Here is a 17,701-nt window from a genome sequence, read left to right on the forward strand (position 1 = left end):
TTACTTGTGATGTTGTTTTCACATATGGAGACTTGGCACAATTTGGTTTAGACGATCTACTTAGGCAATGACGTGCATTTGGATTGAAATTTGTTGGTTGTACTTGTTGAATTATCTCATAGATCGTTCATAAGACTAGTTGCATGTTTGGTCTCTAAGTGATGTAGGATAAAAGGAGTCATAATGATGAGTTAATTTAATTACTAAAAATGAATGTTATAACGATATATGAATGGTGAAATCGTTTATGAAATTGTATTGTGAAATGCTAGAAGGAAGTTAATGACTTAAGGGTATTGAAGTTATAATTCATGGTAGATAGACGTAAGATTTGATTTAGTTACTATCATGGTTGTTTGTGAATTCTTTTACTGATATGTGATTCTAACCATTGTCGACCTATGATACTTACTCAGTACGCGTGGATTGTACTGATATTACACTTGCTATACTCTTTTTGGGGTGTAGATTGTTTTAGGTGGTCGATTGTGACATATACGGAATGCGCGGTGCCTATCTGGAAGGCCTCGTCCCACTTCATTCCGGGACGATGGTTGAGTCTTAGAATGTAGTGGAAATCTGGAATCATTAGTTTCTCTTGTACATGTCTAGACCAGGTCATGGGAAGTTGGATCGAATCTGTAATTACTAAATTGTTGTAATCATGTTAAATCTTGAGTTTATTAAATATATTATGATGTTCCGCTGTTACTTCTAATTATCTATTAGTTTAAATGATTCGTGTTTATTTAATTAATGTGTTATTCAATAGAGGGTTCAGCTACCGAGGTAGGAAGGTAGGTGCTCGCGCAGTCCTAAAAAGGGTCGTGACAATGATGACGTTCACTGCCCGAAGACTCCTCTTTATTGCATTGTCTTACTTCCTATCCCGGGACATAAATTGAGACTTTTATGTATTATTCATGCTTATAGTTTAGTAGAGCTCTTTTATGACTAGACCACGATACTAGGGTTGTATTTTACTACTTTTTGCACTTTATATTATTATTGTGAGACTTACATTATTTCTATTTTCGCTTCACTTATGTTTATGATTGTTGGAATAAGAGTTCGCCTACCGAGGTGGAAAAGATAGGTGCCTGCACGACTTAGTGAAATTGAGTGGTGACAAATTATTCAAAATATTAACAACTAATAGAGAATTAGACTCCACAATCGCGTTCTTCATTTGACTGTGCATTATTACATCACCAAATCCTTATTAATATCGGTTTTACTTCAGTCAGATTATTGCTTATATGCTTTATCACTTGTGAATGCATGTAAAATTTTGGACTTATTTAGCTAAGCATTTATTGACATGTAATTTTTTTTTGGAATAGCACAAGTATATTGTCAAAAAAAGAAAAATTAAAGCAAAAGCATTTCCATCTAGGTTCTATAATCCAAAGATTGTTGTTTGAAGTTTACAACTGCTTAAGATAGGGATGGTTTAAAAAATAAATTTTACCAAATACAGTAGTTCTTAAAATTGATAATAATATCTACGAATCACTCTTTACAGTCAGATTGGGGGTAACTAGCTTTCATCCACTTCATATAATGTTGAATTGACCACTTATTCTAGATTAAAAGAAAGGAAATTTCATAAACAAATATAGTTTTGAGACTATTTACGAGACATAACTATAGTTCTCTATCAATGCAGACAATGGTATTTGATACAATCACGCTAGGTTGTATCACTCATTTTGATGTATCGATGCATACAATCACGCCACATAAAGTCATGATACGTTGTATGCTCGCGCTCAACAGGCTGTATCAATGCACAGTCTTGTGAATACACAAAAATGGCAGGATAATTGTACATACATACGACATACAGTCGTCCTCCATTGAAGATATAAATCTACACATACAACATGCAGTCGTCCTTCATTGAAGATGCATACAACATACAATCGAAGAAGAAGAAGAAGAAGAAGAAGAAGAAGAAGAAGAAGAAGAAGAAGAAGAAGAAGAAGAAAGCATATTCTCTCTCTCTCTCTCTCACACACACACACACACAAAAATAACATACAGTGAAGATACATACAAAGAAGAAGAAGACGACTCAGATCTATACATACAACATGCAGTCATATGTCATTGAAGAAACATACAACATAAAGTTGAAGAAGAAGAAGAAGAAGACGACGACCTAGATCTATGCTATTCTCTCTGTTGAAAAAGACGATAACCTAGATCTATGTTATTCTCTTTCGAATAAGACCAATATCTAATAGCGATTTTAAGTGTAGGGTTTTCATAGTATAGGGAGTGTAAGTATTTGATTTTAATATAAAGGAGGTCTATCCATAACTAAGTCATAGTACAAGGATATTTAATGTAGTTAACCGTTTTGCTTTTTGTGCAGCTGTACTGGTTGTGTGAATTTACTCTTTATTTGTTATTTGTTTGGATGAATCAATTCATAAAGAAATATTAAAAGAGGAAATATATAGCCATAAAAATTAAACAATGATGAAGAAAATAGTAAATATATATATATATATATATATATATATATATATATATATATAAGGCCGCAAAATAAATGAGGACAGAGAATTTCTCGGCTCTCTTTTAAAACTGTCTTTCATTGTTTATTTTGTAATACTACTTAAGCTTGATTTTAACATTTATGACAGTAGGTTTAGATATATAATTTAATAGGTAATGAGGTGCAAAAACAACCGTCTACATTGAAATGACTCTACAAATGGTAAAGCATTTATTGAAAAATGGAACTACATGTGCGAATTCACTAAGAACAACTAAGAGAATAAATGGAAAATTCATATTACAATACCAGTTTACATCATGGAGCTAATTGTCAGAAAAAGCCTCTCTTATCCTATACAAAAATCATTTATTTCTAGTTATCTAAATCTGAATCATTGTACAATATTTAACAAGCCATTGAATTGTTTTGTTCTTCCCATATCTCCCACTTCAAAAAAGTGTTGTCCTATTTGTTTCCTTTCGATAACTTTTCCTTTCATATCAAAGTTGGTTTATCATTTTTCTTCTCGTCCTGGTCCTTCTTCAATTAATATATCCTTGTGATCAATTCTATATCGATAACTTTATTTTTTGTTCTTCTTTTGACAAGTTGAATTTTGATCTATTGCTTGACGATCAATCAACATACTGGGGATTGCATTACGATAGAGCTGGCAATGAGAGTAATATCCACAATGCCCAATTAATACCATGCACTAAGAAATTTGGTAACCTGGACACAAGAGGAAGTATCAAACAGTTGAACAATCTATGTTATCTTGTGTGTATCTTGAAACACACATGCACAAATATAATTTGAGCTAAAGGATGTGTTCATACCTGCTGACAACCCTCCAGAATAATGAGGTTGAGACAAGAATGTTCAAGGCTTCCTTCAAAATCAAGGAGTACAATGTTGGATTCCTGTGAATCTCAGGTATCTTGATCATATTACACATATAATTCCCATGCATCTTGATCAGAGTCTTTCTTCCATTAGGGAGTTTGGGGATAAAAATAATGTTCAGGCTTTGATTGGAAATAAAAGTCATATAACGCTCCAACATATTTCAGTCTGTAAATTCCAGGAGGGCGTGAAAAATTCCAGAAGGGCGTGCTTGAGCAAATATTGCTATTGCCTCATTGACACTAAGTGACTGATTACATACAAAAAAATATACAATCATGTAGCCAGTTCGGTTGTGACCATGAGTGCAGTGGACAACAACATCCGACTTGCTTGAGATTCTTGAGATGTAACATTGCACTCCCATGTATCTCAAGAATCTCAAGCAAGTAAGTATGTTGTTGTCCACTGCACTCATGGTCATAACCGAACTGGCTACATGATTGTACATTTTCTCGTATGTAATTAGTCACTTAGTGTCAGTGATGCAATAACAATATTTCCCAAGCACGCCCTCCTGGAATTTACAGACCGAAGTATGTGGAAACGTTAAATGACTTCTATTTCTCATCGAATCCTGATCATTATTTTTGTCCCCAAACTCCCGAATGGAAGAAAGACTCTGATCAAGATAACGAAGTTGTTGCTTATTTTGGGAATCTTACAAGAGCAGGAGCAGGGTGAGATGCAGATTTTAGGTATAAACATATCCCATTTTCTGAGGTTCAAAGGATAATGAAGTTCTTCTATCAAATGCTTCATTTGGATGTACATTCCAAGAGAAATACTCGAATTCCAGGATCGCAAAAGGTCTCTCTCGATAGGGAAAAATTGCATCTTCTAAGCCAGCAACTCGACCATGTCACCTGGAGAACTTATACGCTTTATCACTTGCGAATGAATTTATAATTTTGGACATGTTTACCTAAGCATTAACTGATGGGTAATTAATTATGTTCAAAACTAGCACAAGTATTTTGTGATTTTTTTTTTATCAAAATTACAAGTATTTTCAACTAGATTCTTATGATTCAAAGATACTTGTTTGAAGTTTACAACTGCTTAAGATAGGGTTGGCTTAAAAATAAATATTTTACCAAAAATTGCAGTGGTTAAATTTATGGTACTAAGATTTACGAACCACTCTTTACAATCAGATTGGGATTAAGGAAACCATCCCCTTCATTTAATGCTCAACTGACCACTTTATTTGAGGTGAAAAGAGAAAGAAAACCTTTTGGATCTAAAAAATAATCAATTTAAAATTGTTTAGTTTCACTTCAAAATCAAAATTTAACATATATTAAATCTGATACGACAATTCAAATATGGACCAGGGTGTTTATATTTGATCTTTTTAATATCAGAATTTTAAGGATTAAGAATCAAATAAAAAATGATGTGAAGAGAAGAAATGGAGAATTTGCAAGAGACAATTCACTCAAACACAAAGGCATAAATGAACATTACATCATCACATCATCAAATGAGAAAACAAAGTGAACAGAAAAACTTACAAACTCGGTGATTCATTGATTTGATGGATCTGAAGAATCCATGAGGAGGATTCATGTTGGAAACTGGTTTCATCATCATCATCGTCATTCTTTTCTTCATTGTTGTGAGCTCCTTTCATCTTAGCCGCAGGAGGTTGAGTTGAGAATGAGAAGAATTGGTAAAAGCATCATTATATATAGGGGAGGAAAAGGATTAGGGTTTTCTAAGAGTTAGTACAAATTTTCTTAAATACTAATTTGCTCCCAATTTTAAGATAAATACTCAAGTTATCTTTTTATTTTTGGTTAAACTACACTAAACAACCCTGTACGATGCCGTAGTTACAGCTAGATCACCTAATTTTAAAAATTAAACCTTTTATATACACAACTGAAACTTCATCTAACTAAGTATATTTAAGATAATCTTGGCCCAAAAGAATAGATAAAAAAAAATAAAAAAAAGACAAATTTCTATACTATAAATATTGCAATTAATAAATTATAAATGACTTACATATTCAAAATGAAAGAAAATTATTACTAATAATTTGTCTATCTTATTATACTGATGATGTTATGCCAGGGCTACGCCATAGCCAAACAACTATTCATGATTATTCAGTGTAATTAAAGGATGTAAAATTAGGATGAAATTCAAAAGTTATGCTATTAGAAATATTAAAATATATTTCAATACTCTTTTACAAAATAATAAAATATCTAGATATTAATTATTAATTTACGAGTTTAAGACTAAATGATGGATAATTTGTGTGACAAATAATTAAATTCAACATTAAGTTATAAAGTACTATCTCCTCTTGTTGGGTCATGCCATTTAATTGTTATTTTAAATTTCAAACTTGAAATTCCATAACTTTTTTTGATGAAAATTAATAAAATAAATTTATATTTCATAGTGAAATTCTTGCTAGAATCTCCTTATGGTAATTCTGCAATATACAATGGCATAGATGTACAATATATTCGTTCTAACCTTAATTTATGCTTTCCCTACCATAAGTTTTCATTAATAAATTATAGTTATTTGATATTTTTAATTAATAAATTAACGCATCAGTTTCTGTGAAACTTTAAAGCTAATCTAAGGATTTTTAGAGTATTAAATATTGGAAATTGTTATAGTCAAAGACAAAATAAATGTTCATTATTCCTTTTTATAACAAAGGTAGTAAATTAAAAGCCATACACAGATGTACCAGACATAAATATTACTGAGATGTACATAAATTTTTGAGACAGTATTTCATTTTGAGACTATGTATTCAAACTTTTAATTAGGTAGTGACTCTTCTACGACCTAGACCAGATTTTGGGATCGATGTAATATTTTCGCACTTATTTACTTATCTATTTCAGATTTGGTAGATATTTATGTGGGTTGGGTTATTCAATTGTGTTTGAATGTTGATAAAGGGATGGGTTCGCCTACCAAGTGGGAAAAGTGTAGGTGCCCACGTATTCTCCAATTTGGGACATGACATTTATTTACATATTGAGACTGTTGTGTTATTTATCTTCCGCATGTGATAACTAAAAAAAGATTAAGTAGAGGGAATGGTTCACCCACCAGGGGGGTTGTCACGACCCATTTTGGCTAAGCTGTGCGGACACTTACCTTTCCCACCTCGGTAAGCGAAACCTCAACCCAACGATAAGTAAGTAATAAATAAATAGACTAATCAAGCGGAAAAGAATAATTACGTAAGCCTCACAATGATGTATAATAGACTAGTGCGGAATAAGGAAAAATACCCCCAGGGTCTTGTCTAAGCCATACAAGAGCATCTAATGAAAAATATACAAGTCTGGAATAATATTACATAAATCTGTCTATGTCTCAGTGTGGAAATAGTAAGACATAAAATAGGAAGAGTCTTCAAGGCAGCGAACGCCTCGTGGTCACCCTGGAAACTCGCAACAATGCTGATGACGTCAATCAGCCATGAGAGATAGAAGCAGACCCATCCTGATACTCTGCATTCATGAAGGAATGCAGCAAGTGCAGGTCAATACAAAACATCGGTACTGGTAGGTATCATCGGCCGACTAAGCATAGAAAACATAATTCAGACAATAAAGCAAGATAGGCAGATAAACCAACATGTATAAGCCAAACATAATCGAAGCCAAGTACACGTCATTGCCTAAGTAGAGCATCTAATCCCAAATGTACCAAGCCTCAATATATCAAATCTGAAACCAACATCACAAGTACAACACCAATTATCTCAATGTAAGTCGTGATGCAATGCAATGCAATAATGTATGCATGCAATGCAATGCCATGCAAATTTTGTGTACACATGTACTCCGGACGAAAATATTGACATCTCGGTAGCACAACCCAAGGTGACTCGCGCAGTCTAAGTGCCACTCGTCCTGGATCTTTGTCCAACAGATAGACGAGACCCCGGATTTTTTCCCACGGGGGGTTCTCACCGGCACCACTCTGGGGGACCCGCGGAGTCCATGCACTCACTCAATTCACGATTCCGAAACTAACATCGAATATCAGACTCTCACATCACTCTCATTTAAAACCGAGCCAAGCCCATCACTATGTTTCACCAAGTTCCAACCGTGTTCAACATTATGTCATGAATAATGAGAATGAGTGAAATGCACGTGTCAACATCAAGAATAATCTTAATATCACAAGTACCAGCATGGGTATGCCAACAATATATCAATGTCACAAATACCAATATGGGTACGCCAACAATATATCAATGTCATAAGTACCAACATGGGTACGCCAACAATACTATCAACAACTACACAGGTCATAAAGAAATCTATGCTCGTATCAACGTCAAACTAAAATACCACCATATCACAATCAAGATGTAACAACAGTTCCCAATATCTATTAACAGCACGTGGCATCAAGCTAGTATAACAGATCAATCAAATCACAACACAACGGGGTGGCTAGCCCCAATCACGCAATAAGGCCCAACCTAAGACAATATCCAACCCAACTTCATACCCGAAGGTTTACATGCTTTCTCCAACAATATAACCTAAATATATGCTCCGCTATACGAAGTCTAACCAAGGGTAAGCCATAACCTACCTGGATGGCCAAAGAGCAAACACCGACACATTACTCCTTCTCCTTCCCCTTCCACTGAGCCTCAAGATCAATAAAATCTAGGCGTATTCGAGATCTAAGTTAGAAATCATGAAGAACGATACTAATATTGCTATCATTCAATTTAGGTCAAAACCAACCCTAAAATTTGGGGAAACGGGGCCCACAAGGTCAAAACGGGAAATTCGGGAGTAAGACATCAAATTAGGCATTAGTTGATCGCAACCCAACAACTAATTGCTAAATTAACTCAAAGATTCCCCCAATTTCAAAATTCAAGCAAAACCCCCAATTTTGGGTATAAATCCTAACTCTTTGATTCAAGAATTCAACACTAATAATGTAAGATATATGATTAACAATCTTAGATTCATCAAAATCTAGCATAAAATCCATCAATTTCATCATTTACAAGCCTAGATAGAACATTCATTAACTTCACTTTTATTTTCCATTACTAAGGAAAGAGAAATCTATGATGATTGGGAGAAGTGAATTAGCAAGAGGATTAGGAGAACTTACCACTAGGAATCCCTACCAAAATTCTCCAAGAACAATTACAAGAGCTCTATTGCGTAATGGTATTACATGATACACTAAGGGCTTTTAACACTTCATTAAACATACTCACTGCCCGTCACTCGCTTTAGCGATGCTGTGACCGCTCAAGCGGTCCCTTTACCGCTTCAGTGGTCAAGCCCAATTGGCTTGGACCGCTCTAGCGGCAGGGTGACCGCTTCAGCGGTACCGCTGCGGCGGTGCTGGTGCCGCCAAAGCGGGCACCGGACACCAGAAATTTACACCAAGTTTCACATTCCAATTCGATTTTCTGACTAATTCCCGAGGCCATCTGCTCACATACCGCATACATAGACACACATAAAAATATGCTACAAACGCGCTCGTGGCCTCGGAATTCCCAACAGAGGTCTCGTTGACCGAGTCAATCCCCGATACCTTAATTCCAATTTCCCAACCTAAGTCCCAAAATGCATACGAGTGCATTAGGAATCGAGCTAGATACACACAAGTTCTAAACGACCATCCGAACCTCTCGGAATCAACGGATTTTTGAAAAAGGTCTGTTTACCCAAAAGTCAACTTTGGGTCAACTCGTTTTCACTTTAAGCCCATATTTCACAAAAATTTTCCCGAATCAGATCTAGACACCTCGGGAAGCATGCCAACTGTTCCCTCTGGTCAAAAGTGAGCTAACCAAGCTCAAAAAAAGCAAAAATGCCGAAAAGGCTATAACGACCAAACAGATCGTTACAGGGGTTAGCGTGGGTGACCGCTCGATCCACCAGTTGGACTGTTACAAAATATTACTCATGGTAAAAAAAAGAGCCAAATTAAGAATTTGGTGTGTTAGAAAGGTGCCACGTATTTGCGTCGTAGTATTACTTCTAGCCAGTTTTCGTGAAATCCCTCGTCAACTTATTGAAGAAAAATTGTTGTAACACCTCAGACCTTTAACTTAAGCTTTGACCATGATTTTAGACTTAGAAAAATTAGATAAAGAATGTTGGAGATGGAATTTTACTTCAGTTCAGCAGATGAAATTTTACGCCTAGAATTACGGGCCGTAATTTGAATAACGAACCATAATTCAGTCTGTAATTATTAATTTGGTCACTGGTTTTGATATGAAAATTACAGTCAGGAATTATGGACCGTAATTCGAGTTATGGACCATAATTCGCGACCGTAATTGGAGAGGTGTTTAACTGGGCATTCTGTTTTGAGACATTAAAAATTACTGTCAAAAACTTATTGACCGTAATTCAGTCCGTAGAAATCAATGCGCAACAGAACCTATAAATACCTGATTTCAGTTCTAATTTTTATTTTTACAAGTCTGTAAACCCTAGAACGACCTGCTCTCCTCTTCCACCATCAAGAACACTAAGATAAGCTATCCTAACCTATTCCAAGTGGATTTAATCATGTGTTCATCTAACCTAATTAGGGAATCATTGTTCTTAACCTAGGATTTTCAAGAAAACCCATATTCAAGGTTTGAGACACAAGCTTTTGGGATTCTTCTCAAAGTTCTGACTTTTATTGTGGATTGTGAAACACCTAAGATATATGAGGCTAGCTATCTACGTTAGGGAATGTTTATGATTCTCCCTACACCTCATTCTACATGCTTCTCAATAATTTATCTCAAAATACAGTTTAGCCTTAGTTTCTTGAATAATTGACTGCTATCTTTTAGGGTTATAGTTTCATAATTCGTTCATGGTGATCATTTTGAATATCATAAACTCAGTATGTAATCATTATAGACTTGTGCATTGACAACACATGAGTCTCAGTAAGTATATAATCAGTTATTTGTTTAAGTTCCATAATCAGAAATAGTTATCATGATATCAGCTATAGCCAGTCTCGGTCTTGTAAATTGTTTAATGTTGAACACTTGTATTTGTATTTTTGAGCCCTAGGCCACAGTTTATGCATATTATTTTGGTCCTAGGACACAGTTTATACTTACAGTTATACAGGTGATTCTTTATTCAGAACAGGGATTACTTCAGATTCTTGCTTTCCTGTTTAGTTCAGTTTCAGTTTCAGTACTTATATTTCTTTCTATCAGTTGCTTTATATACCAGTACAATCCAAATATACTGATGTCCCTTTTATTGCTTGGGGGCCTGCATCTCGCGATGCAGGAAACGTTAGACAGGTAGACGATCCTGCTAGCTAGGATTTGCTCGTATCAGCTATTGGCGAGCCCCAGTTCCTCCGGGGCGTTATCCTGCTGTAGTCTTCACAACATTTAGACAGTTATCTTTAGAGGCTTCATATATATAGTCTAGTCAGTTAGATATTAGCAAACTCTTATGTTTTAGACTTGTTGGCTATTTATTCATATGTTTCAGACTTAATCCAGTAATTCCACATTTAATATATTTTCAGTCAGACTTTTAGTAGATCAACATGTGTTAGTCTTATTTCCTTATTATTGCACGTTTTGATATCACATGTTGATTCAGCCAGCCTATGAGTTCGCTCGGTCACATGCAGTTAGGCACCGAGTGTAGTGTAGGCCATGGTTCGGGCCTTTTTCTCGGTGCAAAACTCTAGCAACCTTTTCTTTCATTATGATTCATACCATAAACAAGACACAAGAAGCAAAAAGGGTAAAAAAGGAGTGAGGGAAAAAAGCTTAAAGAACATCAGATGAAGAATCAAGATTTCTCTTGCTGTTCACGAAATTAAATCATTCAAAACAAAAAGTTAAACTTGAATATGATACTCACAAAGTAGTTAAGAAGTTAGATATTGATATTATCGAATTTCAATTTCAAAACCCTACAGAAGAACACAAAAACTCTTAAATTTTCGGTTTGCCTTTAAATAGATATAAATTACTCTTTTGTGCACAAAAATATACACAATGTTAAACTGTTAAAAAAAATACTTAAATGAATAACGGATCAGATTTCTGGAACAAAGTGAAGTGATAGGAAGAGAAGACTGCTGGCGGGAAATCCCTATTTAACAATTATTTTTTTACATCATATGACAGAGAAAAATAAGTAAAAAACTCAAATGAAACATGGACATCAACAACTGAAAAATCAGGAAAGGAGTGAGTATATGAAACAAACGAGAATAATGTGGAAGAAGAACAATACGCCTAAAGGAACAGTTGCAACGTGAAAGCAATGAAACTGCAGTACATAAGAAGCCACAAAAAATATAAGTATTAGAGGAGTTTTCGACCAGAAATGTATACCATATATCAGTAGGTTGAGAAATTTTCTAAGAAAGTGGTTAGTGGTGAAGGAAAAATAGAAGAGGGAAATTAGGAGATGGTAGTGTATTTTGAGAAGGAAGAAATCAGATATATAGTCATGAATTTGAGTATTTGACACATTACTAATACCAAATTAATAGAAAGGCAGCAGTTTCATATATAGATACATGAAATCAAACACCAACCAAGTCTGAAGTTGTGTATCTTTGTATATTTCTCACAGACCGTAAACTTCTTCTCCTCTCATGATTTCTTTTTTGCCTTGACTGTAACTGAACAGAAAACCTTAAATTTTTGGTTTGAAGCAGTGAGGCCGATGGGCAGATTCTTCTGCTCTGTTAATTGGAGTAATTCGTTTTTACAAAGTTGAAACTTTGTTATTTTTTTTTAAAGGTCACTAGGCTTTTTGTCACCTAGTGACTATTTTATTAATAATAAAAAAGGAACTAAACAAAACCAGATAGTGTCTGCAAATAAGAAAGAGAAAAGCAAAATAAGAAAGCTAGCTAGATCTACTATTTGACCGGTCCACAGGTGCAAACGTCGAGATGACCCATTGTTTCCATTTGTGATTATCATCGCCGCCGGTGATTCGAGATGTGGATCTGTAACTTTGTAAGGCCTTGTGGTGAATCAATCTAAGGTTTGTTTCTTGTTCTTCACTTCTGCTATTGTGATTGCACTTTTCTTCCATATTTTTTTGATTGAAAGTGTGTATCTTCAAAAATCGCTTCTATCCCTCTGCTTATTGCTTTGTATTTTTCGGTATTGACCATCCGTCTTCTTCATTTGAGCTGCTTGTGAATTGTTGATTTTTATTCCAAAAGTACCCTTTGCGAGATACTTGTAATTTGTTGATTTTTGTATTTCTGGGTTTCCTGAATATGCAATGTTGAGATTGTTGTGCTGCTGTATCTTGGCTGGTGTTTCTTGTTTGGCCCTTTCTTTACTCCTTGAAAATGTGTTGTGAGGTTTTTCCATCATTTTCTGTCCAATAGAATGAACACCCCAGGGTGCTAATACCACACAATGAATAATCAATAGGGGAAAAACCATAGAGATGAAACCTGCAAAACGAACACACATGTTAGATTAAAAATGGACCTCCATTCCCTTATTCATTTGAGAAGTTTGATCCTGTTTCCTGTTCTCCTCCCTTTATCCTTCCTTTTGATACTTTGTATTCTCCGGTCTGTACACTATCTCTTGCAATATCTGATCCTTAGGTAAGGAATACTACTCTTATCACTGTTAATCAATTTCCTTCCCCAAGTTTCCATTTCGATGAAGTTATTAGCAATGTACTCTCCTCTATCCAAAGCCAAGTTAGCAAAAAAATCTGCAAGTTTGTTACCCTCTCTGAAGACATGCGTGATCACAATTGTTCTTCTTCCCATGATTCTCCATATGTCCTCCATTATATTAATGATTTGCCAAGGACAATTCCATTTCTTCTCTGTTATATTCTTCATCAACAGAGAGTCAGTCTCCACAACCATTTGAGGATTATTCATCCTATCCATATACTTAAGAGCTTGTAAAATAGCTTCAGCTTGAGTATTGGAATAAATGCCATCTTTCATCTCTTGTGCTTGAGTATAGATCAGGTTTCTCTCTGAATTTCTTATACAATAACTCCATGAACTTTTGCCTGGATTTCCTCTAGATGCCCCATCAGTGTTGCACTTTATCCACCCTGTGTCTGGAGGTTTCCATTGAATTTGAATCATCTTTATATGTGGGGAATATGCATGCAAGGCCTTAATCAGATCAAACCAACTATAAGGAGAATACCTAAAGTTTTTCCTTCTAGTTTTCATGAACAGGGTTAAAGTATGCATAATCTGGTATTTCAGCTTATAAAAAGACACTTTTCCTCCATGTAGTATTTTGCTCCTCTTCTTGTATAATTCCCACACTATAATTGCTGGTACAATTTGGTATATTTTCCTGATATGTTGATTCACTGTTGCCTCCCACCTTGTGGATATCACCTGAGATAATTGCATACCTGTTATATTGAAACCAGCAGGACCAGAAAAGTATTTCCAGATTACTTGAGCCATATTAGAATTTAAGAATACATGTGCTATAGTCTCCTCATGGGTTATCTCACAACAACTGCATTTGGACGCAAATTGGAAACCCCACTTTTTCAAAGTATCATCAAGTGGCAACTTGGATTTCTAGAGCTTCCATATAAAGAAACTTATCTTTATAGGTAACCCCTTGATCCACATGTAATCATATAGTTTATTAGGATCTCTTCTTTGTCTCACCACCTGATATGCAGAACTTACAGAGAAAGTACCTCTTGTGTCCCTTTTCCAGTATGCTTTATCTACTTGCTCCTCTCCAGTACGTGGCTTAACATACTGTAAAATGTGATTAGCAAACTCATTAGGTACCAATTCCCTTATCTTCTCCTCCTTCCATCTTCCTCCCTCCTGTACTTCTTTAACTAATACTACAGCAAAATCACAAGTGTAATTAGGAGGCATATTATGAACTAAGGCTCCTTTTCCAGTCCAATTATCTAACCAGAAATAAGAGTTTCCTTGTTTCAATTCCCACCAAATATCCTGATCAATAGCATCCCTACACTGTAGCATTTTTTTTCCACACATATGTTCCTCTTTTCCATGGTGCTAAGACTGCATTATTCTTCTTCAAGTATTTGTTACTCATGTAAGTTCTCCACAGAGATTGCTTTGTTCTAAAGTTCCACCATAGCTTGGCAAACAAAGCTTTAGACATATCCTGTAAGCACCTAAATCCCATTCCACCCTCTTCCTTAGGATGACATAATTCTGTCCAAGAAACCCAGTGTTTGCTTGAACTTCCCACAGAATTACTCCAGAAAAACTTAGCAAATAGCCTATGTATTTCAGCAAAAACCCCAGAAGGAGGATCACAGGCTGATAGTAAGTGGATAGGCATACTCTGAAGAATGTGATTAATAAGAGTAGCTCTTCCCCCAATTGACAATAGTTTCCCGGTCCAAGAATTTAACCTATTCTGGATCTTCTGAGTTATCTCCTTAAAGTGGTCAATTCTTCTCCTCCCATGATAAATAGGTACTCCAAGATAAATAAAAGGGAACTCTTTTATGGGAATACTGGTACAATCAACAACACTGTTGGACAATGTTTGTGAGACTGACTGATGCAAATACACAACACTCTTTTCTTTGTTAATCTTTTGGCCACTAATCTTCTCATACTCTGCCAAGGTGTCCATGACAAGCTTCAAAGTTTGGGGTTGTGTAGAAGTGAAAATAATAGTATCATCTGAATATGCCAAATGATTAATATATGGACTCCATTTTGGCATTCCATATCCTATATACCCTTCCTTCTTATGAAGACTATTTAATGCTCTTGTCATACATTCTGCTGCTAAGATGAATAAAGTAGGAGGTAGAGGATCCCCTTGCTTCACTCCTCTTGAGGATTTAAAGAAACCCTGGGCCTGTCCATTGATCAAAATTGAGTACCAATTATTTGAGAGAATCCTATATACCATGTCTATCAACATTTCTCCAAACCCCATTTTCCTAAACACTTTTGCTATAAAAAGCCAGGACACTCTATCATATGCCTTTGCCATATCCAGTTTAATAACTATATTGGCTGGTTTACCCCTTATTCTTATCTCATGAATATTCTTATCTTATGAACTATTTCTTGTACAGGAATGATATTTTCCACAATGCTTCTACCTTTCACAAATCCTGTCTGCTGAGGGGTGAAATTAGTTGTGGAAGTAATTTCACCAATCTCTCATGAATAATTCTGGAGAACACTTTATTAATAAAATTGCTAAGGCTAATTGGTCTTAGATCAGAACATGTGACCACCTCCTTTTTCTAAGGCAGTAACACCAGGTTAGTGCTAGTAACATACCTTGGAAGCTCATGCCCACAGAAGAATGAATGCACCATACAATTGATATCCTTAGCAATAATATTCCATGCTGCCTGAAAGAATTTTCCGGTATACCTATCTGGACCCCCTGCACTGTTAGAATTTAAACCAAATACTGCATTTTTTATCTCATTCTCCCCAAGAAACTCATGAATCTCTCTGTTTTGGTCTTCTGTTATCATTTTTGGAATATGCTTTAGAAGTGCAAAAATCAGTAGCTTCAGTTTCAGCTGTGAACTGATTCTGAAAGAAATTAATAGCTTCCCTGGAAATATCCTCTTCTCTATCCAACCACACTTTATTCTGGTTTTGAATTCTAGTAATTTGCAATTTCTTCCTCTTTCCTTGCACATGTGCATGGAAAAATTTTGTGTTTGTGTCTCCATCCATAAACCATTGCATACCAGATTTTTGTTTCCAGAATTGCTCCTCTATAGCATTGAATCTAATGAGATCTGCTTGTCCTTTCTGCAACCTTTCCCCATTAGCACTGGTAGGACTCTCTTCAAACTCTTGTTCATAAACTTTAACCACTTCTTCTAATGTAGCTATCTGCCTGAAAATATCCCCAAATGTATCTCTACTCCATTTAGACAATACTTTACCCAATTTCTTTAGCTTGCTATGAAAAATACAGAAAGGATCAGATCAGAACCATAATACCCTGTCCAATTATTTCTCACAACATCTAGGAAAGAAGGATGCTCAGTCCAGAAATTTAAAAATCTGAAAGATTTCTTAATTGCTCTACTGTCCTCCTTACAAGTGATTAGTAAAGGAGAATGGTCAGATTCTTGTTTGATAAGGTGTTCAACTTCACAATTAGGATATAACTCCTGAAACCCTTGATTAGCAAGACACCTGTCCAGCCTCTTGAAAATACATTGCTCATCTGATCTCCCATTCCACCAAGTATACATGCTGCCCTTGAAACCCAAATCTGAAAGCTGACATATATTAATACATTGATTGAAGTCTTCTACTTCCACAAATGGAACTTCAAGCCCTCCAAATTTCTCACATTTATCTACTATCACATTAAAATCCCCTCCAACAAGCCAAGGCGAGTTAATGTTACAAGATATATGGTATAAATCATTCCACAATGTCATCCTTGTTGCTCTATCTGTGCTAGCATATATCATGCTTATAGTGATCTCCTGTCCTCCATCTAAACATGTCAACTTCATGGATAAAAGCTGGTCAGTATCTAGCTGAAGCTCCACCTGGTATCCTTCTTCTATAAATAACCAGATCTTTCCATTAATATTATGCCATGCAATTTTCATTCCCACCCATAATTTGTACATCTCAATATGCCTGATATGCTGAAAAGGTTCCATTAATGCAATAAAATTGAACTTCTTCTGTCTGTGTAACATCACCACTCTTTCAAAAGCTTGCTGAGTGTTAACAGATCTAATATTCCATATAAGTGCACTATTCATTGAGAACATTTAGATTTAGAAGCAGTTTTCCTTGTTTGTACACCCTCTATATTTGTTGGGGGTACACTTTTTTCCCTTGTCTGTTTCTTGTTTGCCTCCTTTTTGTTTTTTAATAGGTGCCTTGGTGATATGTCTCCTTTCTTCATGGCCTGCTGTATATCAATTGTTGTGACATGATCTTCTACCTCATCATCATCACCAATATCAATGTTGTTGTGTTTCTCTTTTGCAGGTGAGGTTTTACTGTACCTTTGGATATTACCAGTTGATTTATCTCCTTTGTACCTTCCACTTTGCCCAATTGTTCCTCGTTGTTGTTGTGTTCAGTGGCAGTCTGTAGTAAGTTCTCCACCATTTCTTCATTTGATGACAACCTTTCTGTTTTCTTTTCAGGTGGTGCATGATTATTTTCACTTATATTTTCAACACCCTCTATCTCACCAACTGCCAGATCACAACTATCATCAGGGGGTTTGTCCAAAACTTCATTCAGATCAACATCGTGTATTACTTTCTCCTTCTCGTG

General features: G+C 35.4%; 1 protein-coding gene and 1 long non-coding RNA gene across 2 annotated transcripts; both read right to left on the reverse strand.

Annotated features, from left to right (window-relative positions):
- Nucleotides 1-2,786: 2,786 nt before the first annotated feature.
- LOC132622032 (uncharacterized) lies at nucleotides 2,787-5,329 on the reverse strand. Its single transcript, XR_009575800.1, has 3 exons — nucleotides 4,933-5,329; nucleotides 3,349-4,281; nucleotides 2,787-3,241 (listed from the first exon to the last, which is right to left on the reverse strand). It is a non-coding gene; the product is annotated as an uncharacterized LOC132622032 (long non-coding RNA).
- A 10,545-nt stretch (nucleotides 5,330-15,874) lies between these two features.
- Nucleotides 15,875-17,175, reverse strand: LOC132628879 (uncharacterized). The gene is made up of 2 exons (XM_060344633.1): nucleotides 16,391-17,175; nucleotides 15,875-16,349 (listed from the first exon to the last, which is right to left on the reverse strand). The coding sequence occupies exons 1-2, from the start codon at nucleotides 17,173-17,175 to the stop codon at nucleotides 15,875-15,877; spliced, it is 1,260 nt and encodes a 419-aa protein (XP_060200616.1).
- Between the last annotated feature and the right edge of the window lie 526 nt (nucleotides 17,176-17,701).

This window comes from Lycium barbarum, chromosome 2 (assembly GCF_019175385.1).
Source record: "Lycium barbarum isolate Lr01 chromosome 2, ASM1917538v2, whole genome shotgun sequence".
Lineage (NCBI taxonomy): Eukaryota > Viridiplantae > Streptophyta > Magnoliopsida > Solanales > Solanaceae > Lycium > Lycium barbarum.

Coding starts and splice junctions, on each gene's coding strand:
- LOC132628879 (XM_060344633.1), bottom strand. CDS start 17,175: ATGAATAGTGCACTTATATGGAATATTAGATCTGTTAACACTCAGCAA. Junction 16,350..16,390: donor GTGAGAAATAATTGGACAGG/GTATTATGGTTC, acceptor TATTTTTCATAG/CAAGCTAAAGAAATTGGGTA.